At 43.4% G+C, this 20840-nt stretch overlaps 1 protein-coding gene across 1 annotated transcript in view; it reads left to right on the top strand.

Annotated features, from left to right (window-relative positions):
* The window catches only part of LOC139164284 (vitellogenin-2-like), a 28031-nt gene extending 21582 nt beyond the window's left edge, over window positions 1–6449 (top strand). Inside the window, exons 30-38 of the mRNA XM_070746243.1 lie at window positions 55–197; window positions 982–1120; window positions 1526–1637; window positions 2263–2449; window positions 3736–3827; window positions 4197–4294; window positions 4617–4767; window positions 5109–5270; window positions 6103–6449. Coding sequence (XP_070602344.1) covers window positions 55–197; window positions 982–1120; window positions 1526–1637; window positions 2263–2449; window positions 3736–3827; window positions 4197–4294; window positions 4617–4767; window positions 5109–5270; window positions 6103–6215 — 1197 coding nt within the window. The 3' untranslated portion in view covers window positions 6216–6449. The remainder of the gene's footprint in view (window positions 1–54; window positions 198–981; window positions 1121–1525; window positions 1638–2262; window positions 2450–3735; window positions 3828–4196; window positions 4295–4616; window positions 4768–5108; window positions 5271–6102) is intronic.
* The last annotated feature ends 14391 nt before the right edge of the window (window positions 6450–20840 follow it).

The raw sequence follows: 20840 nt of genomic DNA, 5'->3' as shown, positions 1-20840 counted from the left end.
ATCAGTGACATATATTAAACAAAATTATATCTAATGTATTTCTTTCCTTCTTAGGCAATTCTGAGAGCTGGTGAGAACTGCAGAGACTACGATGTTGCATTAGAAGTAGAGACCGGCTTGTTTGCTGAAAAACCAGCTCTTCAGGCAAAAATTAAGTACACCAAGCTTCCTAGGGAATTGATGTATGCTATGGATGAGTAAGTAAATGTTTCTGATGACCTAATGCTTTATGCCACAGCAGCTGAAGTGTCTATGTATGCTTAAATCAGCAAGTGGTTTGTTTTAATCTGAACTGTGTTTCAAGCTAGTTTTGGTATCAAAGTCTGGGCAAGATTAGAAATTAATATGTGAATAAATTTGCAGTTACCTCATTTTTCAAGGAGAATAGCCTTCAAAAAGCTACTGGTTATCCCCCCCACTCCCCACCTCCCGGATAAGTTCAACAATTATATTTACTTGATGGAGGCAAATCAGAATTATGCAATATATTACTCCTTCTCTATGAGTATTACTCATGAATTCATTTCTATTAACTGAAAGAACTAACTTTATCACACCTGATCAACATGAATGAATGAATTTGTTCCTCAACCAAATACACCTTCTCAAAGGCACCTATCTTTAAATAATTTGACTGGTTAAGGAAGGAAGGAGTATTGGCCATTTTATTTGCTGTTTTCAAACTATATAACCTCTTGCTTGATTAATCTAGAATTTTTTTGGAGGGGAAGATTCCCTATTCCACTGCCACTCCATCACCCATGAGGGAATAGAATAATAAATGTCAAAGCTAAATGTAAATTGGGCTCATATCTGTTCTAAATCAATCTTTAAATATTATTCACCTGCTTTACAGACTAAACATGATATTTTGTGGGTTACGAAGTTTGTTCTAAGGGTTTGTTTTCCTAAATACAAAACATCTTACCTGTATCCCTTAAATTATATTCTGTTAAACAAGCCTTTTCTGTCTTTTTCAAGAATTATTTCACTGCTCCCTGGATTTGGCCGTGCAGCAGGCTTTGGTCATAAAATCCAAAAGAACCCTTCTCAAGAAATTTCATTGATTATGGCTCTAAAACGTCCAAGCGAATGTATCATGGTCATAAAACTGCCAGAAGTGAGTTACACATTTTTTAAAAAATAACTATTTTTTGTTTAAATACCAATCCGTTGTACATTGATCAGCTTTGGTGGGGAATCTCTAAGCAGCTGCTCTATAGACATTTAAAAATAGGAAGAGTCGCAGGTAAATGTTATTGTGATTTTGGGGGTTTAGTCTTTGGCCTGCCACATCTGTTCTTCCTATGTATACAGCAAGGCCAGTATGATCTGATTGTCCAACCAGTCAAGGCAAAGCAATAATCCAATGTGACAAGGACATTGATTAAGACTAGTGTATTATCGAACTGTATCTATAATCTAAACAAAACATTAAATTTGTGCCACTTTGAAAACACACTGGGAAAAATAACTAAGGCATCATCACCTCTAGTCATTTCTTTGTTTTCGTATTTCTTTCCAGGATGTCCTCTACAATGACTACTGCAGACTCCCGTTTTCAGTGCCAATGGATCCCAAAGAAAAAACGTCAAAAATTGCTGATATTCCAAAATTGCTTCTTGCTAGTGTCTATGGTCAGCAGTTTTACTATGTATTTATAATTTCTGGACAAACTTATGGTCATTTCAATGATGTTGAATATCAGTTCCCAAAATCTCCTGCCAAATTGTCAGTAATCAGAGCTCATGAGATTCAACATTACCTGAAAGTTGACAGGTTCCCCCCCCCCTTACTTCAGCTGTTTAAAAATATATGATATTACAAAATTAATTTGACTTATTTAAATTCATTTGAATATGTAGAGAAAGATATATCAATTTAGGATTTAATTTTTATTCTTAGCCCAAATTAAATGTATGGTATATATACAATATGTATATAAGAGTATTCCTCAAAGTATTTCATAACCATTGGGAAGCAATCACTTTCAATCTTGTTTCACAGACAATTTAAAACCCAGTCATCACTAAAAAACCATCACTTACTCCCATGTGATCTACGAGAATGCAAATAAATAAATTAAATTAAATTAAAATGAACTGAAAACAAATCTCCCTTTAAAATATCTACAGATTTCTGTCATAACAAATATAAAATTGTTTTCTCAAAGTTCTAAAATAAAATTTATTAGCTGCTTCTCTAAATAGTCAAAATATCAGAAGTCTCTTCTCTCACTGCACTCTTACTTTCTGTTATCAGGTGTTTGTAAAGTAGATGCCAAAAGAATTTTAAGTTTCAACAATCAAGTCATTACAAAAGGATTGCCTAACGACTGTTTCATAAATGTATTGGGAGATTGTACTTGTAACAAGAAGCTGATAGTGTTGATGAAATACGAGGCCGCATACAATAATAGTCTTCTAATTGAAATCCATGCACAGGGCATGTAAGTAATTTCCAATGCATTTTTAATAATCTGGCCTGAATTTAGGATGAGAGAAAGTGTAATTTCTAAAATTATCAGAAAAGAACCATTCTATTATAAATTTTGTAAGGCTTTTTTTTTAAAAAGCTCAATTTTATTCAATATCTGAGTGATTGAAATACAATTATGTTAAAACAATCACTCAAACTGTAGCAACTGCAATAAAAATGAAATCTCAGCATTAGACGGTAGAATATAGTGTATAGTAAGGATAGAATAGAATAGATTTTTTTATTGGCCAAGTGTGATTGCACACACAAGGAATTTGTCTTGGTGCATATGCTCTCAACGTACATAAAAGAAAAAGATACATTTGTCAAGAATCATGTGGTACAACACTTAATGATTGTCATAGGGGTCAAATAAGCAATGAAGAAACAATCAATATTAATAAAAATCTTAGGATACAAGCAACAAGTTACAATCATACAGTCCTAAGTGGGAGGAAAAGGATGATCAGAATGATGAGAAAAACTAGTAGAATAGAAGTGCAGATTTAATAAAAAGTCTGACAGTGTTGAGGGAATTATTTGTTTAGTAGAGTGATGGCATTTGGGGAAAAACTGTTCTTGTGTCTAGTTGTCTTGATGTGCAGTGCTCTGTAGCGACGTTTTGAGGGTAGGAGTTGAAACAGTTTGTGTCCAGAATGCGAGGGGTCAGTAAATATTTTCCCTGCCATCTTTTTGAGTATACAAGTCCTCAATAACAACAACAACAACAACATCAACAACAATAGCATCAGCTGCACAACAATAGTAACAACTGCAGCTATATATTAGAAAGAACTTGTGTTACTAGAAGACAAGAAAAACTAGAAGTGATGTCTTGTATTTTAAAAAATATCAGATTGTTTTTCTCTTGACTTCTGAATATCAAGAGTCCACTTTTGACGGCGATGAATGGTTCAGAAATATTAAAAATAAATAAATGAATGTTTCAATTTTGGATTTAGCAGGAACTATGAAGGAGGACATTCTGTGCTTTGCTTATGTAGTAGATGAAAATTCTGTTACCTCCAAGCAACCATCATTTTTTAGCCATTAATTAGGCTTTTAGATATTGAGATAAATATTGTAACTGGCTATTTTAAATGGTATGTCTCTTTATGCCTGATAAAATAAACTTGCATAAGAGAATAAGATAATGCTCAGTATTAATTAACTCACTGCTGTAAACATATTGACCAAAAATTCGTGAATTTTGAATTCAGCAGACTAACTCTCTTTTACATTTTCTGTTTCTATAAGAACATACGTCATGAAAATGCGTGATGGCGAGCTCATTATGGAAGTAAATGGCTCCAAGTTACGTGGTGAAGCTATCCCTCAGTCATTGAAACGTATGTAAAGAAAATAATTTTAATTATGAGTTAATGCAACAACTGAAGAGTTTATTGCCAAGAAATAGAAAATGCAGCATAAATATAGGAGAAAAACTGAATTTAAAACCAAGTATTGATTGATTCTGGATTTAGTAGTAGTCCTTCAATTATGCATTCATTATATAGAAATGTTTATATTTCCCAACTCTGAAATATATTAGAATAACCAACAGGAGTAGTTTGATGTTCAGGAATGTTCAGATGGAAATGGGGGAAGAAATATAGAACAATATTCCCCAGGCAAATGTTATTGGAGGGGAATTCCATCTACTATCCCTCTTGGTGAAATCACCCGTTTAACTTCCATTTCACTTTTAAAATTTACAGATTTGCCTATTCAATTCAGGAGAACACCAGCTGAATTGGACCTTCATATCCCCACAGTTGGATTAGAAAAATTGCTATACAAAGGACATACTGCCACGGTATTTTTTATCATTATATGTTACCGTCATTATTCCAGAATATTTAAAGTTATAGAATGTTAAATGTTAAGCCCATACAAGAATGATTCCTGCTCCTTTAGAGATTAAATAAATTATTGATGTGTTTATGAGAACAGCACTTGACTCATATAAGAGTTTGAGCTAAATTTGTCTAAGGAATCCTGTTTAAAATTTGAGGGAGGGGAATGAACAAAAACAATTTGAAATACACTGTTTTGTTGTTTCAGAATGTATTTATGATGTTTCGTTTCTTTTCATGCTTGTTGTAAACGAAAATTTATTTTTTTATCTTTTTGTGAAGTTTCAAGTTAACAGCTTGATAGAAAATTCATGTGGTGTCTGTGGATGGTTTGGTTCAGAAGCAAGAAATTTCCGGAGACCAAGTGGCCACAAAGCTACAGATGAAATCAGCTTTGTTCAGTCCTGGGTGGTCCCTGATAAATGTGGTGGAGGTAAGCAGAATCTGATGGCTTGCTTTAATAATCACTAACAATCTGCTCCAGATTTTTCCTTGCTCTGCTCAGCACTTTAACACCACTGCAAGCAACTGGATTGAACCATTACTTTAATTTCCTACAAAAGAGTAGCCTGTGGCTGCTAGGAATTAGTATTGCCCCAAAGTTGATTATTATGTACCTGTAGAATATATTGTTTGGAATAAATTAATTCAAATCACATACCTTCAAAACCAGTAAGCATGAACGTGATGATGCTTTCATAAATGCTACTTTGGGAAATGAAGCTGTAGAGCTGCTGGATTCCTTTTGAAGAAATCTATCTTGTTCTTTTGTAGACTGCAAACTGCGACACACAACAGTGATACATCAGAATCCAATCTTAATGGGACAAGAAAATACACAGTGTGCTACCATTCTTCCAGTCACACGCTGCGCTGAAGGCTGCACAGCCACCAGTACTACCAAAACCTTAGCTAGCTTCCATTGTGTGCCAACTGGTAAGTTCATGTAATGTTTACTTATTTTGGACATGCTTATAAAATGTAATGGAAATCTTAAATATGGGGCAGGCACAGGATGATTCACTCAATTCTGTGAATTTTCTGCGATCTCTTGGTTTTAAAATATCTTGTTTTTAGAGGGGAGCACCAAAGAGCTTGTTTTTATTGGGTCATTCGGAATACTGTAGATATTTTGTTTGCTCAATAGTGGATTTTCCTCTTCCTACTGTTGCTTCTATGTGGAGACGAAAGAGCCTTTTTTAAAAATTATCTGAGCTATACAAAAGAAGTAAAGCTTTAAAAGAATCTTAATGTTTTTACTATTTTGTCTTAATCATTGGTTTAAAGTGGGCTTGACTGTTACCTTTTTTCTATGTTCATTAAATGCAAATGAAAAATAATCTGCAGCCCAGTCTTAACACTTAATAAAGTATTTAGAAATATCTCACATTTACACGAAGAGACTTGAAGACTTAATCGAGGAAATAAACTTGGGTTTTAACTGAGTTCATTATCTTGACATTAAAACCTGGGTCAAATTAGATTTGACTATTTGCTTGCATAAATTCAATGAATGTGTGTACCCGAGGAAGCTGAGTTATCCTCTGGATTATGGAAAGGGAGACTGGGGAAAAATATCTCCTTTCCCTGTTTCAGTACGAACTACAAGTCCCTTTCTTAACTTTTCCAACACCATAGTAGCTTGAGAAAAGTTATTCTGGGCAAGGCTGCCGTAGGCCTTAATGGTGATGAGGGAGTTTTCTTTGGCCTCGCAGAAAAATGTTCTTTGCTTCTTTTACTGATTTTTCTCTTTTTCCTCTTCCTCCAGGATCTACCTTGCCTACTGACCTGACTGTGCTGGCTGAAAAACCTGCAGATTGGGAAGACTTAGTTGAATCTCATACATCCTGTTCTTGTGAACAGGAGCAATGTGCTGCCTGAGCCATAAACTGAGGAGACTCAGTATATGCTCTCTTGTTTGCTGTGGGGGCTGATATGTCAATTCTAGGCTACTACACAGTTGTTAATTAAATTATTTTAAGAACCCTTCTGTACCCTCTTAAATAATCCAATTCTTCCTAAAGTAAATCTAAGCCTTATTCTGATATAACAAAGTCAACTCTAAATGAAACAGATAATTTTCTAATAAACACTTGCATTCCAAAAGAAAAAAAACCTGAAGTGGCGGCTTTATTTCATGAGTGAAGTGCAATAAATGGTTGTGTTTGATAGAGCAAAAATGATTGGGCATTTGTGTGCGCTGAAATTTGATGAAAAAGTTCACATGAGATGTTTGGGCAAGAGAACAGAAATGTTTATTCTCTCTGGGTATACCAAAAACAATTTGCAAAGCATGATACTCTTCGCAAGAAGAGACACTGGACAGAAGTTAAAGACCGGGTTAATATACCTATTACAAGATCTCCCAATCCTACGCTAGCTAATCTGGCATGGTGGGTTACAACCTATCAGAGGTACACACACTTCCTACCTAAATAAAATAAATAAAAATGATAAAATAAATAAAAATGATCTCTGTGACAATATTACAAGCAATTGTGTTCTCTTTGCTGAAGATGTTAAGCTATTTAATACCTCTGATAATACTTCTACCTTTCAAAAGGACTTCGACCATGTAGCTGAATGGTCTAACAACTGGCAACTGCAAATCTCATACAACAAATGCTCTGTCCTACACATTGGTAAAAAGAATCCAAATACTAAATACACACTTGGACAAACTGAACTTGCAGAAAACCCTCACTCAGTCAAAGACCTTGGAGTACTCATTTCCAATGACCTAAGTGCCAGAGCCCACTGCAACAGCATTTCAAAAAAAAGCACTAAGAGTCACAAACTTAATTCTATGCAGCTTCTTTTCTAGAAGCACTGATCTACTAACCAGAGCATACAAAACATTTGTCAGACCAATTCTTGAATGCAGCTCACCTGTATGGAATCCACACTGCATAACAGACATTAATACAATTGAAAGAGTCCAGAAATACTTCACAAGAAGAGTCCTCCACTCCTCCTCATGCAACAAATTACTTTACTCCTCCAGACTTCAATTACTGTGTTTAGAAAATGTACAGCTACGCCGCCTCTGAACTGATTTAACTGTTGTTCATAAAATCATACAATACAATGTACTCCCTGTTAGCAACTACTTCACCTTTAACAACAACACAAGAGCATGCAATAGATACAAACTAAATGTAAATTGCTCCAAACTAGACTGCAGAAAATACGATTTCAGCAATAGAGTGGTCAACGCCTGGAATTCATTACCGGACTCTGTTGTTTCTTCCCCCAATCCCAAAATCTTCAGTCTTACATTATCTACAATAGACCTCTCCCCTTTTTCTAAGAGGTCTGTAAGGGGCTTGCATAAGTGCACCTTTGTGCCTACCATTCCTGTCCTAATGTCTTTTTTATCTTTTCTATCTATACTTACTGGTATATTATGTTAAACATACTACAATATAATACTATATTTGTATGACAAATAAATAAAATATAAACAAACAAACAAACAAACAAATAAATAAATATGGTTCTACATCCTGTTTCCTTTCTCCTAAAGATGAATAGTACCTTATATGGTTTATCATATGCCCTAAACAGATACGAATTGGGTAAACAGTCCCTTCCACAAGAACAGCAGATGCTTATCTTCTTATAACAAAACTTAAACAGCAAACATTTAGCTTCTTAAAACAGAATTTAAACAACACTTATCTTCTTAAAACAGAACCTAAAACAGAAGACACTGATCTTCTAAAAACAAAACTTAAACAGGAAACACTGATCTTCTTAAAACAGAATTTAAACAACAGACACTGATCTTCTTAAAACAAAACTTAAACTATTTTATACACAATGGATTTTGCTGGAGAGACGGAGTAACGACACGGACACCAGAGCTGGATTTAAAATTGGGTCATTTTTATTAACATAAATTTGCATAATTTATTCAAATATTATTGCATAAATTAGCATAAACAACTATGACCCGGAACTGGACCTGCAGGGTCAAACAAATACTTCCGGGGCGGAAATGACGTATGCCAGCAAACATTCCTGGGCAACTCATGGGCGTATCTCGATGCAAGGTCCAGGTGAGGGCCAGGCCGTCACCTGTGACCTTTTCTGCCATGCTGTGCATGAGGGGGGTCCCACCGGCTAACCCGAATCGGGGAATTAAAGGTGTAGGACCCAAAGACAGGTTCCCCCCAGCTGCTCAGGCAGAAACTCCCTCCATGAGCTTGCGGAGAACCTGTCAATCATCCCCAAAGATGCCCAAGGGAGAACGCGCGGTTGCTAAACCACCCAATTTTCCGCCCCTAACCTGCCTACCCAAATGACCAAAGGTAAGCCAATTAACCTAATTAATGCAAGCACCCCCTAACCGCACAGCCATCACCCCAGTGTGGAATGGGCGAAAAAACAGCCCAGCTAAGAGGCAGAACTGCAAAAAATTCCCATTCGGCCCCCTAAGGGCGACCCCGAAGCACACTGCAAAATAGTGGAGGGCGGGCGGGTGTCTGCTCGGTCGATCGGTCCGGGCGAAAAGGAAGAGCCTTGGGCCTGCTCGCCCTTATATAGGGCAAGCAGGCCCCGCCCGGACCAATCAGGGCCTTAGCCAATCAGGCCCTGCTCTCCCGAGCGAAGTCTCGCATCGCGAGACTTCGCCCGGGATCCAAAATGGCGGCCGCCATGAGGGACCGTGTCTCCCGGTCCCTCCAGCAAAGCCTGCCTGCCGGGTAAGTCCGGCGCTGCCCTTGCTGGAGAGACGGAGTAACGACACGGACACCAGAGCTGGATTTAAAATTGGGTCATTTTATTAACATAAATTTGCATAATTTATTCAAATATTATTGCATAAATTAGCATAAACAACTATGACCCGGAACTGGACCTGCAGGGTCAAACAAATACTTCCGGGGCGGAAATGACGTATGCCAGCAAACATTCCTGGGCAACTCATGGGCGTATCTCGATGCAAGGTCCAGGTGAGGGCCAGGCCGTCACCTGTGACCTATTCTGCCATGCTGTGCATGAGGGGGGTCCCACCGGCTAACCCGAATCGGGGAATTAAAGGTGTAGGACCCAAAGACAGGTTCCCCCCAGCTGCTCAGGCAGAAACTCCCTCCATGAGCTTGCGGAGAACCTGTCAATCATCCCCAAAGATGCCCAAGGGAGAACGCGCGGTTGCTAAACCACCCAATTTTCCGCCCCTAACCTGCCACAGGAGCGGGGGTCAGATCTCTATCTTGGCCCCCCGACTCCCCCCTCTAGCTGCGCCAGCTCACGCAGAGACCGCTGCAGGTCCTGTAAGAAGATGGCGTTCCCCTGGTCAGACAGGTGAACGCCATCAGTACGGTAGAGCCATGGCTTATCTATTGATATAAGGGGATGAGGTATTACCACTCCACCCAATTCTCTAACCGTTTTCCCCATAGCCCTATTCACCCGTCTCCTAGCCCGGTGAATGGCCCTAAGGGAAGAGGCATCCCTCCACACAATCCTAGGTAATACGTCTGACCACACCACCTGCGTGGTGGGCCAGACCTCACGAAGCCTTCGCAGGTCTTCGCGTGCCTGGATGAGCAGCGCCAGGCCTCCCAGCATGCACAGGTCATTGCCACCTAAGTGCAATACCAGCCACCTGGGTGCGGCCACAGGACGCTGCCCACCCAGACCCCTTTGGGCGCGACTCCAGGAGCCGCCCCCCATATTGCCGGGCGCAGCCACAGAATGCTGACCGCCCAGCAACGCCGGTAGGAGACCCTCCCACCGCATACCTCTCCGGCCCATCCAGGTAACGTTGACCCACCGCCCCAGGGACAGGTGGGTCCCGATGGCGCTCCTGGCTGCCGCGCGGCCGGCCCAGAAAATCATGCTGTGGCCACACAGCAGCGCCGTCGGTTTCGTGTTAGCCTGGGGACCTGCAAGAGGACACGACACAGAGAGGTTACCTAGCCTAAACCCTGCCTGGGATCCTCAGCGGGCCTAACATAACCCAAATATGCCGCTGACCGCCAGCGGCCGATCTCCCGAATCCGATGGGCCGGGAAACCAGAAAGTGCCGCACTAGTGGCGGCGCCGATACGGAACGAATGCGTTCCATAACCGGCGGGATCCATGCCCACCTGGGCCATCGCCCTAGATACTAAAGCCCAGAATTGGAAACGGGTCAGAGGGGTACCGTCACAATGCCTAAACAGGTACCCCTGGCCTGACCCCCTCATACCACAATAAAGCCGTAGGGCGGCCACCGGACACACCGACTGGTCGGTGGCCGCACTAAGTTGTAAGGCAACCCCTCTGTGCAGCTGATCCGTTTTAGACCTTCTCACTACAAGGGACACCCCCCCTTGTCTAAAGGCCAGATCAGCGAACTGGAAGGCCCGGAGCGAAGTGTCAGCCTGAGACGAAGCCATGGCCTCGCTGACCCGAAGGGCCCCAAAGAACATGACACAAGCCGCTGCCCTGAAAAGACGGGCCTCGTACAATGAGGAACACAGACTGCCAAAAACCACGTTGATTGATGACAGCTGCTCCACCGTCAGGGGCTGACGAGTGTCACCTGGGGCCCCCGCTTGCTCCCTAAGCCAGCCCTCCAGCATCTTCCGGATGCGAAAGTCACCCGAAAGATCTGCAAACCCCCCCACCTTGGACAGAAAGGCGAGGCCGGCTAGCCGGGACCGGATCGTCCTAACTGACAAGCCACGCTGCCTAAGTTGGACGCAAAACTCGGCCAAATGCTCTACAGGGACAGGCCAACTATGCTGGTAACCCCTGCCCTGCCTAAACTCCCCAAACTCCTTACCTGCACGCTGGTATGCCCTGAGGGTGCCGGGCGCTACAGACAAGGAGATTGCCCGGGATGCCTCGCCTCTCCACCACTCTGGATCCCTCCCAGACTCCAGAGGTGGCTGGGGAACGCTTCTGGCAGTTCTCGGGCCCACGGGGCCAGGGTCCGAAACCTGGACAACTGACCACGGGACAAGGCATCAGCAACCCCGTTATCTAACCCGGGGACATGCTTAGCCAAAAACAATGCGTTTAGAGACAAGGACCCGTGCACAAAATGGCGGACAAGCCGCATGACCCTGTCGCTCTTTGAGGACAGGGCATTCACCACATGGACAACCGCTAGGTTGTCACACCAAAAGTGCACAGTCTTGTCCCTAAACTGCTCCCCCCAAAGCTCTAAGGCCACTATTAAGGGGAAGAGCTCCAGGAACGTAAGGTCCTTAACCAACGAAGAGGCACTCCATTCCGGAGGCCATGCCGACCAGCACCACTGGTCACCTAACACTACCCCGAAACCACAAGTCCCCGCGGCGTCAGAGCAGAGCTGCAACTCAGCTTCCAACAGAAGCTCGTGCCTCCAGAAAGACAACCCGTTAAATCTATCCAAAAAATCCCGCCACACGCCGAGGTCAGCCCTGACCCCGGCGCAAAGGCGGGTACGATGATGGGGCAAACGGAGCCCCTTCATCGCATCATACAACCTCCTGGAAAAAGCCCTTCCAGGAACAACTACCCGACAGGCAAAATTAAGAATGCCTGCCAGTTCCTGAAGCTGCCGTAGGGTCACCTTCCGGCAGCCCAGGACCTCATCAAGCTTCCGCTTAATCTTTACCAACTTCTCTAGGGGCAATCTGGAAGATTGCTCCTCTGAGTCCAATTCAATACCCAGAAAGGTAATCCTGGTGGCGGGGCCTTCGGTCTTCTCAGAGGCTAAAGGCACCCCTAATTGAGCACAAAGGGCTTCGAAGTCCCGCATCAAAGCAAAACATTGCTCCGAATGCGCAGGCCCCGCCAAAAGGAAATCATCAAGGTAGTGAACGACCGTACCCAGGCCACTTTGCCTCCTGAGCGCCCACTCCAAGAAGGTGCTAAAACTCTCGAAAAGAGAGCACGAGACAGAGCACCCCATGGGCAAAGCTCTGTCCACGTAATAGCCCCCCTCGAAATGGAAGCCCAACAGCTCAAAGTCGTCTGGGTGTATGGGGAGGAGCCGGAATGCCGACTTAATGTCGCATTTACCCATAAGGGCTCCCACCCCACACTTCCTAACCATAGTCACGGCTGCATCAAAGGATGCATACCGGACTGAACACAACTCGTCAGGAATGAAATCATTCACTGACTCCCCTTTTGGAAAAGACAAATGGTGAATCAACCTAAATTCACCACTCGCCTTTTTGGGGACCACACCTAAGGGAGACACACGAAGATTCGGGAAGGGCGGCTCCGAGAAGGGCCCCAGGACCCTGCCTTCGGCAACCTCCTTCCCAATCTTCTCCCTAACAATGTCTTCATGACCAACAACCGACCTAAGGTTGTCAGACATGAAGGCCTTCCTAACACCCTGATAAGGGATCCTAAATCCCTCTGCAAAACCTAGCAAGAGAGCGGCCGCTCTCGAGCGAGGGTGGTAGTCGCCCAACCAACCCTCAAGCACCCCTAAATTAATTGGGCTGGGCCCCTTTTCCCCCAGCAGGTGGGGGAGGCTTTGGGGGACCCGAGCCTTTCTTTTCAATCCCCTTCTTGGGGCGGGGGCACACGGCTGCGGAATGGTTTCCCCCACAACTTCCGCAGGCGTGACGAAACCTGCAAATGGGGCGAAAACACGCCCCCTTTGCAGCGAACTCGTGACATATTAAAGAGGCACCCTTACTAACGGCACCCGCCACGGCCTTGGCCGGCGCGGGCGTCGCAGGCTCCTCCTCCATAAAGTGACCGCTATCGGTCCTATCACAGCCCTCCTTCCCTGACATATGAGTGGCCTGGAACCACAGGTCCGGAACCACCATATCCCAAGGCAAGTAGGGGTCATGGGCAATACGCATACGGAAGCCCTTGTCGTAGTGCCTCCATATGGTCCCCCCATACTCAAAATGGGCCCTCGCTATCAGGTCGATGTACTTCAGCAAGGCAGCGGCCCTCCCCGGCTGCCTCTGAATGACCACCGACGCAAAGGTCAGAAATGCATACAGCCACGAGCTGAAGCATTTCGTGACCTTTGTCTTTTTCACCTTCTCCCCAGGGACAACCTCCTTATCTTGTTTAGGGACCTCCCTGTTCAAGATGGAGAACAAATCAACGTACTCCCCCCGCCAGATTGCCTCCTTAACTGACGGGTGCAGATGGTACCCTAAAGGTGTGGCGGGCAACCCACAAGGGATGGCCCCAGGCTTGATGCTGGCGAACGGGTCCCACACCGTGGTGGCCCCCGAGCCCAGCACCCCAAGCCCCGGTGGATACATGAATGGGACCGGTGGCATAATGGCCGGTGGAGGAGGAATCCAACCCCCCACCCCCGCCCCAGGTGGGACAGGCACCCCCAGCGCCCCCACTGGCGGAGCTGGCGGGGACCAAACCTGACCACAGGTGCCTGCAGCAGCCCCCGTGAAACTGTTGCCACCCCGCATAGCTGGCGGGATGAACCCGGGACCCTGGATGGGCAGTAGCGGAGATGTGCCTGCATGTGGTGCAACCTCACCTGCCCCGGTTGGGCCCTGGAAAGATGACCATTGCCCAGGCTGGGCCATCTGTCCAGCATGGCCCGTCTGCCCGGTGCTGCCCGCCTGTCCGGTTCCCGCCATCTGTACTTCGTGGGCCACTTGCCCAGCTGGGGCCGACTCCTCTTCGGGGTCTGCGCCCCAAGCTGCGGTGGCAGCCGAGGAAAGCCCCTCCGGGCCTGCCCCCGACCGCCACCTCTCCAACTCGTCGAGCCGCTCCAGGACCCTGGCCCAGGAGAGAGAAGGGGACACCTCGGGTTGAGGGACTGTGGGCATAAACCCTACCACCCCCCCCACCGGGATCCCCCCCGGGGGGCCCTCTGCCGCCGCCCGAGCCCGGGCAGACGGCCTGGCAGCCCTCCTAGGCCGCACCACAGGTTGGGCCGGGAGGGCCTTAGCTGGCCGCTTTTTAGGGGCCATACCACTAAAATCTACTTTTTAAACAAGAAGAAATAGGGCGGGACCAAGCCCTCCCCCAACGGGCCCTGCACCACTGGGACAAGGCCTGCTCAAAACAGCAGGCCTCAGCGGTGCCAAAAACCCCCCGGGAAGCCAATTCCCCCCTATCCCCGAGGGCAACAAGGCCCAAACACCAGGCCTTTATCCCAGGCCTCGATCCCCCAGCGACCCCCGCGAGCCCGCGAGGCCACCAGGAGGCAGCACCTCCCTCCCCCTTAAAAAGGAACAATGAGGCTCCAAACCGGAGCGGAGCCCAGCCGATGCTGGCTCCGCTGATGAATAAGCAGGCTTTTCACCCCCCACAGGCCACAAAATGGCGCCTCGCACGAGGTCGCCAAACAAAATGGCCGCCGGAGCAGAACGATCGCACGTCTGCTCGGTCGATCGGTCCGGGCGAAAAGGAAGAGCCTCGGGCCTGCTCGCCCTTATATAGGGCAAGCAGGCCCCGCCCGGACCAATCAGGGCCTTAGCCAATCAGGCCCTGCTCTCCCGAGCGAAGTCTCGCATCGCGAGACTTCGCCCGGGATCCAAAATGGCGGCCGCCATGAGGGACCGTGTCTCCCGGTCCCTCCAGCAAAGCCTGCCTGCCGGGTAAGTCCGGCGCTGCCCTTTCCTTCATATGGGTAGTAGGAAGTCCTTTTTAAAATTATATGTTAATGTTAGAATTTTTCATTAGAATTTCTGTTTTAAATAAATACTTTCCTACTCCGTGAAAAATACTAAATGGTAAACATCTCACAAGCTATATATGTAACAGAGAAAGAATAATATTCAAATTTATGGAGTCAGATTATTTGGAGTAAGATCAGCAGGCTGAACTACCTTCAGTTAGAGATCTGCTAATGCCCATAAAAATGCTACATAATACAATTTAGCAGAGTTTGCTAACTCCTTACTATTTCAAAAGAAAATATTCATGTTGATTTAAAACCCTCTTCCCAATTACCAGAATTTCTTTATTTTGTTTTAAAATCACAGATTGAAAAATCAAGCCTTCAATGCCATAAAGTAATATAGTAATACAGTATATGCATCCTATCCAGAATCAGTAAAAGGGGGTGGAGTGTGTGTGTGTGTGTGTGGTTATTTTTCATATATAACTCTGACTATTCAATAATCCATATTTGAACAAAGATGACAATGGCAGTTTCAAAGTAGGGTGAATGGTGGAGATACCATTTTAATGGAGTACCAGTTTAATTCAATTTCATTCTACACATGATGTGCATTGACTATAAAGGTTTGATTTTATTTTATTTAGAAACTGAGCCAGTGACTATTTATCTTTCTTGAAATTAATGCAGTGCGATGAGTTCCATATTCTCCACTCAAGCCATGGCTCCAAAATCTACTGAGATTATTACTCCAAGCCAGATATATTCTTCTATATTTTGTAGACAATGGCATGTGGAATGGGAGGAAAATAGCCATTTTTAGGTCGAGACTGTGAGCCATATCTGCTGGCACTGTCAGTTGTTGCCCTAGTTCAGCTCCAGTGTGCATATGTGTGCGGGCCAGATGATTTTTGGCTTGCATAGAAACTCTGGGAAGGCATTTTTGGCTTCCAGAGAGCCTCCGGGGGGATGGGGAGAGAGTTTTTATCCTCCCCTGACTACAGGGAAGACTTTGGGGCTTGGGGAGGGCAAAACATGCGCCTACTAGGTCCATCAGAAGTTGGGAAACAGGCTGTTTCCCACTTCTCAAACAGCTTCTGGGGGCGGGGAAGCTCTTTGTGCCCTCCCCAGGCATTGAATTATGGGTGTGGACACCCGTGCATGCATGATAGCATGTGTGCATGCTCTTTCGGCACCCAAGGAAACAAAAAGGTTAGCCATCACTGCCCCACACCATTTCTGACAGTCTTTTCTTGAAAATTCCATGTCTCCCTTGGTTATTTCACAATACAACCATAATACAAAAGAGATAACAAGATAGGGAATACACCCAAATTAGCCTGAAAGAAACATTCCAAACACCATTATTATCCTTAGACTGTCCACGGTTGATCTCTCTTGATTCCTAAGAGGTCAGTAAGAGGCGTGCATAAGTGAACTAGAGTGCCTTCCGACCCCTGTCCTATTGTCTCTCCTATATCCCATATATCTTCTCTTCTATCCCTATATCTTTCTTCTCTTCTCTCATTGATTTATTTTATCCTATATTCTCTCTTCTATTATTTCTCTAATTCAATTTCCTCGAAGGTGTCCTCTATTACCTTCATTGTGTATTATTGTGTATTGGACTAAATGAATGAATGAATGAATGAATGAATGAATGAATGAATGAATGAATGAATCCATTTTAATTTCAGTGGTGGTTGGCTCTGGACCAGCTCCTGCTCCAAGGACTGTGGGGGCTGATGTGAGCGAATCCTCCCATTGTCAAGAGGCCCATCTGGGGAGGATTCTGAAAGTGAAGTGGGGTCCGCAAAGGTGGTAAGGACAGGCAGCCCATTAGGTAATTGCCCCATTAGTGAATCATCTTCCTTATCATCATTAGATTCTGAAGGGGAGACATTCATAGATGTGCGCAGACACAGGGTGATGTCAAGGAAAGAACAACTGCGTAAATATTACAAGAAATAAGGGAGATTACCTGTGGCCGGGGTAATTAGGCTAATGAGGCTGCTGTTAAATAGCCAGTGTTGCTGCCTCTGGGTGTGGAAGTTTATCCATTTGATGATAGTGAGAACTGCGTTTTACATCAGGATTTCACAAGGACTCTGACCTGTTTCAAGTTTTTCCAGGACTATTGGACTAACTTGTTGCAGTATAGCATAAAATATATTAGAATAGGATTGTATTATAATTATATATATCTGGACCTCTAGCATAAAAATGCTCTACTTAATCCAGGACAGGAGGGCACTAAACTTGCCTAATCTGCATTCCTGGTAATTACAACAGGGAAACAAAAGGGCTCAATAAACATCTCACAATAAACAAAGTTTTCATCACTCTGGACAGATACAATCAAAGGGGGAGATTTACATTGCCTGAAGCATACACAGGACAAAAGGGTGATTAAGGAAGATTAGTTGAGATAAGGCAGAAGGCTTCAGAGAAATTAGGTGTGAGAAACATCCGCTCTTAGGAAGAGTTTCTAGGAAATTGTTTCTTGATATCTATGGGAAAAGGAAGAACTCAAAAGATACGTTTGAAGTTATATTGTTGGATGTATCACTTGACATGTATGTGTAATTATCCCCATATCCTTATGTTCCCAAATAAAAAGGGGTACATGGCTCTACACCATGTCACTTCACCCAGAGAGACAATGTGTCCAGGTTTTCTTTCTAGGATTCGCGTTCGTGAGTGACCCAACATGGCTGGGTTGCACTTAGCCCCTTTTGAGAACATTGTCTTCACTAGGGACTTTGACAGCATCCACACTAACTCAGCTAAGTTTTTGACTTAAGGACTCTGAAAGGGGGTAGCTGTGACATCTTCACAGCTGCCTTTTATCTGCTCTGTTTTTCTTTTGTGTTCCTCACAGCATTCAAGGCTGTTGACTTGTGGGAGAGCACTTTAACTGACTAACAGTGCGTTTGGAAGTATTTTTCTTTTCGATAAAACAACTTTAGTTCCTTTACAAACGTGTGTGTTTGAATTTCTCTTTTTGGACTTAATTGGGGGCTCGCAACGAGAAGCCCAGCAGAACCATTTCTAGCTAGAGACTCCATTCCCATTGAATAACAGAAGATGAATTGATGGAGCACTTGTTGCTTCATTATCTAACCTTAAAGACCAATACTTCTACAGATTGGTCCATTGTTGGAAATAAGGAATCCACATAATAATTAAATCATTGTTGTATGAATTGAATAGATGCATGTGCATGAGCAAACTGTCTGGTCTCATAGCCCAAACCAAATTGGTCATAGTAGGCAGAGCTATGTGATCAAAAGAAAAGAAATATGCCCACAGGAGCTATAGATCTAACCATGTCTTTGCCAATCACCTGACTCATCTCATCTTCTTTTAACAACCCTATAATCCTTTGCAGGATGGAGTCTGAGCAACTGAATGGATATAGCAAAGTGTTTAATGGCTGGATGCCCTTCCTGTCGCCAAATATGGAATTTTGTTCAGCAGATACAATTTCATTGTGCCCAGAGAGAGAAATATCTGTGTGTATTTAGGATTGAACTCACAGCCTCCAGATTGTGAGGTGAGAGCTCCACTTTTAGGTTACAACACCACTCCTTTGTCAACCACCTCACTGAAGTGACATTAAATAGATATGACATCATTGTTGGGATATTCTGTTTTCTGTTTATAGCACACTTGCACTGTCTTGTAGAACAGGCCGCTATGACATAGTGGAAGAGGAGACAAATATAAAGATACTCCCCTTCCATTGGTGAGTCACTTTTTGATGACACTAGGGGCATATGCTCTGCTAGGCTATACTGTATATACCACTGCAGAGCAAATGGCTCCCCCCTTTTGCTCCTCATTGCTTCTCCATTCTGACTCCATGTTCTTGGCTGAGGGCACAGGTGTGAGATGTTCAATCGAATGCCATCCTCACACATGGTAGCATTTAATAACTATTGAAACAGTATGAAATGTAAGCCTTACTACCTGTGTTGAATATGCATGGGTTAAATGTAATTAGTTCAAATTTAAATGTTTGAAATTGATTAGGTGTATTGTTGCGCAGGAAGTTTGTTTAACTGTCACCTGGTATTCAGGCGGGAAAAAAGAGTATAAATACAGGCACCCAAGCCCAGCTTTCAGTTTGTGCCTACTGGTTAACCCTTGAGCGTCTGAGGCTCATTCATTTCAACCTGCATACTGTAATGCATGATATTGAAGCAAATCAACTAAATTGTGAGTAAAAGTTTGAACTTCCCATCTTATGCAAGGAGTGATTATTTGTTACTAAACAAAAGGGGATTGCCAGCCACGTGTTTCTTCTCGCCACACTATATCTGCTGCAAACTAAATAGCACAAACTCTGCAATTAATAATCAATACCCAATAAACATTTGTACTGAGACAATTCCTTTTTAACAGCAAATCATGTACTCTATCTCTTTATCAGGCTGCAAACAACTAGAGGTGATGAGATTTCTCTTTAAAAAGTTATCTTCAGGCCCTGGTTAGAAGAATTTAAAATTAACCCAATGTCTTAAATTAGAATGAGCAGTTTCGCATTTGTCTGATTGTGTAAACAACCACCACAACCTTGAGGAGTTGCAATGGAGGAGGATTTATGAAACTATCAGGTTACACAAGAGCACGCAACAGATTCAAACTTAATATTAACCGCTCCAAACTTGACTGTAAAAAATATGACTTTAACAATCGAGTTGTCGAAGCGTGGAACTTACTACCTGTGTTGAATATGCATGGGTTAAATGTAAATAGTTCAAATAGTTCAAATATTTATTTATTTATTTATTTATTTATTTATTTATTTATTTATTTATTTATTTATTTATTTATTTATTTAATTCGACTTCTATGCCGCCCAATCCCGAAGGATTCAGGGCGACTCAATTACATAAATGACTTGGATAATGATGTTATTGTACAAATTACAGACATTATGATGGCATGCTATCTTATTTAATAATTACTTGCGAATAAAACATACACTTTCCACATTTAGTTTCTTAAAACAAGATTCCACTGCCCCAGTATGACTGCAAGAATTCCAACTGCCAATCTCTTTCCTCTTTGTGATTGCAAATATCACAGGAAAATTAGGTAACACAAATGAAAAGTTTGGGGAAGATTATAAAGTATGGTTTTTGCATTTAATATCTCTTTCCCCCCACACCCAAGCCGATTGAAACAAACAGATGCATTGATTGCGGAAACTAGTTTTCTTGTACTCATCAAGGCAAAGTTCTGACCCGGTAGGGAGAAATTATTTTATTGGAGTTCTAGCCAAAATGAAAAAAACCCAAGAATTTAGCCATTGTTTTTCCACCAGGGATGTATGTATGTATGTATATTTGAGAAATACAGAGAGCCTGACTAGCTCGAAACAAGCAAAAATAATGACTTCCTTTCTTTAAAACCAAACAAATGGAGAAGTATGTATTTCTTTCTTGACTCCTCCCCTCCCCTCCCCCATTATGCTGGATGAAATGCAAAATCAGCACCAACCACGATGACTGACACCTCAATAGAATAGAATGGAATGGGACAGAATAGAATAGAATAGAATAGAATAGAAGAGATGAGAAGAGAAGAGAATACTTTAGAAGATAATAGAATACTTTAGAATAGACTAGAATGGAATGAAATGGAATGGAGCAGAGCAGAGCGGAGCAGAATAGAGTAGAGTAGACTGTAGAATAGACTGGAAAGGAATGGAGTGGAGCAGAGTGGAGCAGACTGCAGAACAGAACAGAACAGAACTTTATTGGCCAAAGTGTGGTTGGACATACAAGGAATTTGTAATTGGTGCATATGCTCTCAGTGTACACAAAAGAAAAATTCATCAGGAATCATGAGGTACTGTATAACTTTCAATGGTAGTCTGGGTACATATCGACGGTAGGGGGCGCTGACAGCCCAGATCCCCCCCCTTCCCCTCAGGAGCGCCATAT

Source organism: Erythrolamprus reginae, chromosome 3 (genome assembly GCF_031021105.1).
Source record: "Erythrolamprus reginae isolate rEryReg1 chromosome 3, rEryReg1.hap1, whole genome shotgun sequence".
In the NCBI taxonomy this organism is placed as follows: Eukaryota; Metazoa; Chordata; class Lepidosauria; order Squamata; family Dipsadidae; genus Erythrolamprus; species Erythrolamprus reginae.
The sequence above is the reverse complement of the archived record's forward strand: the minus strand, read 5'-3'. Positions and strand labels throughout refer to the sequence as shown.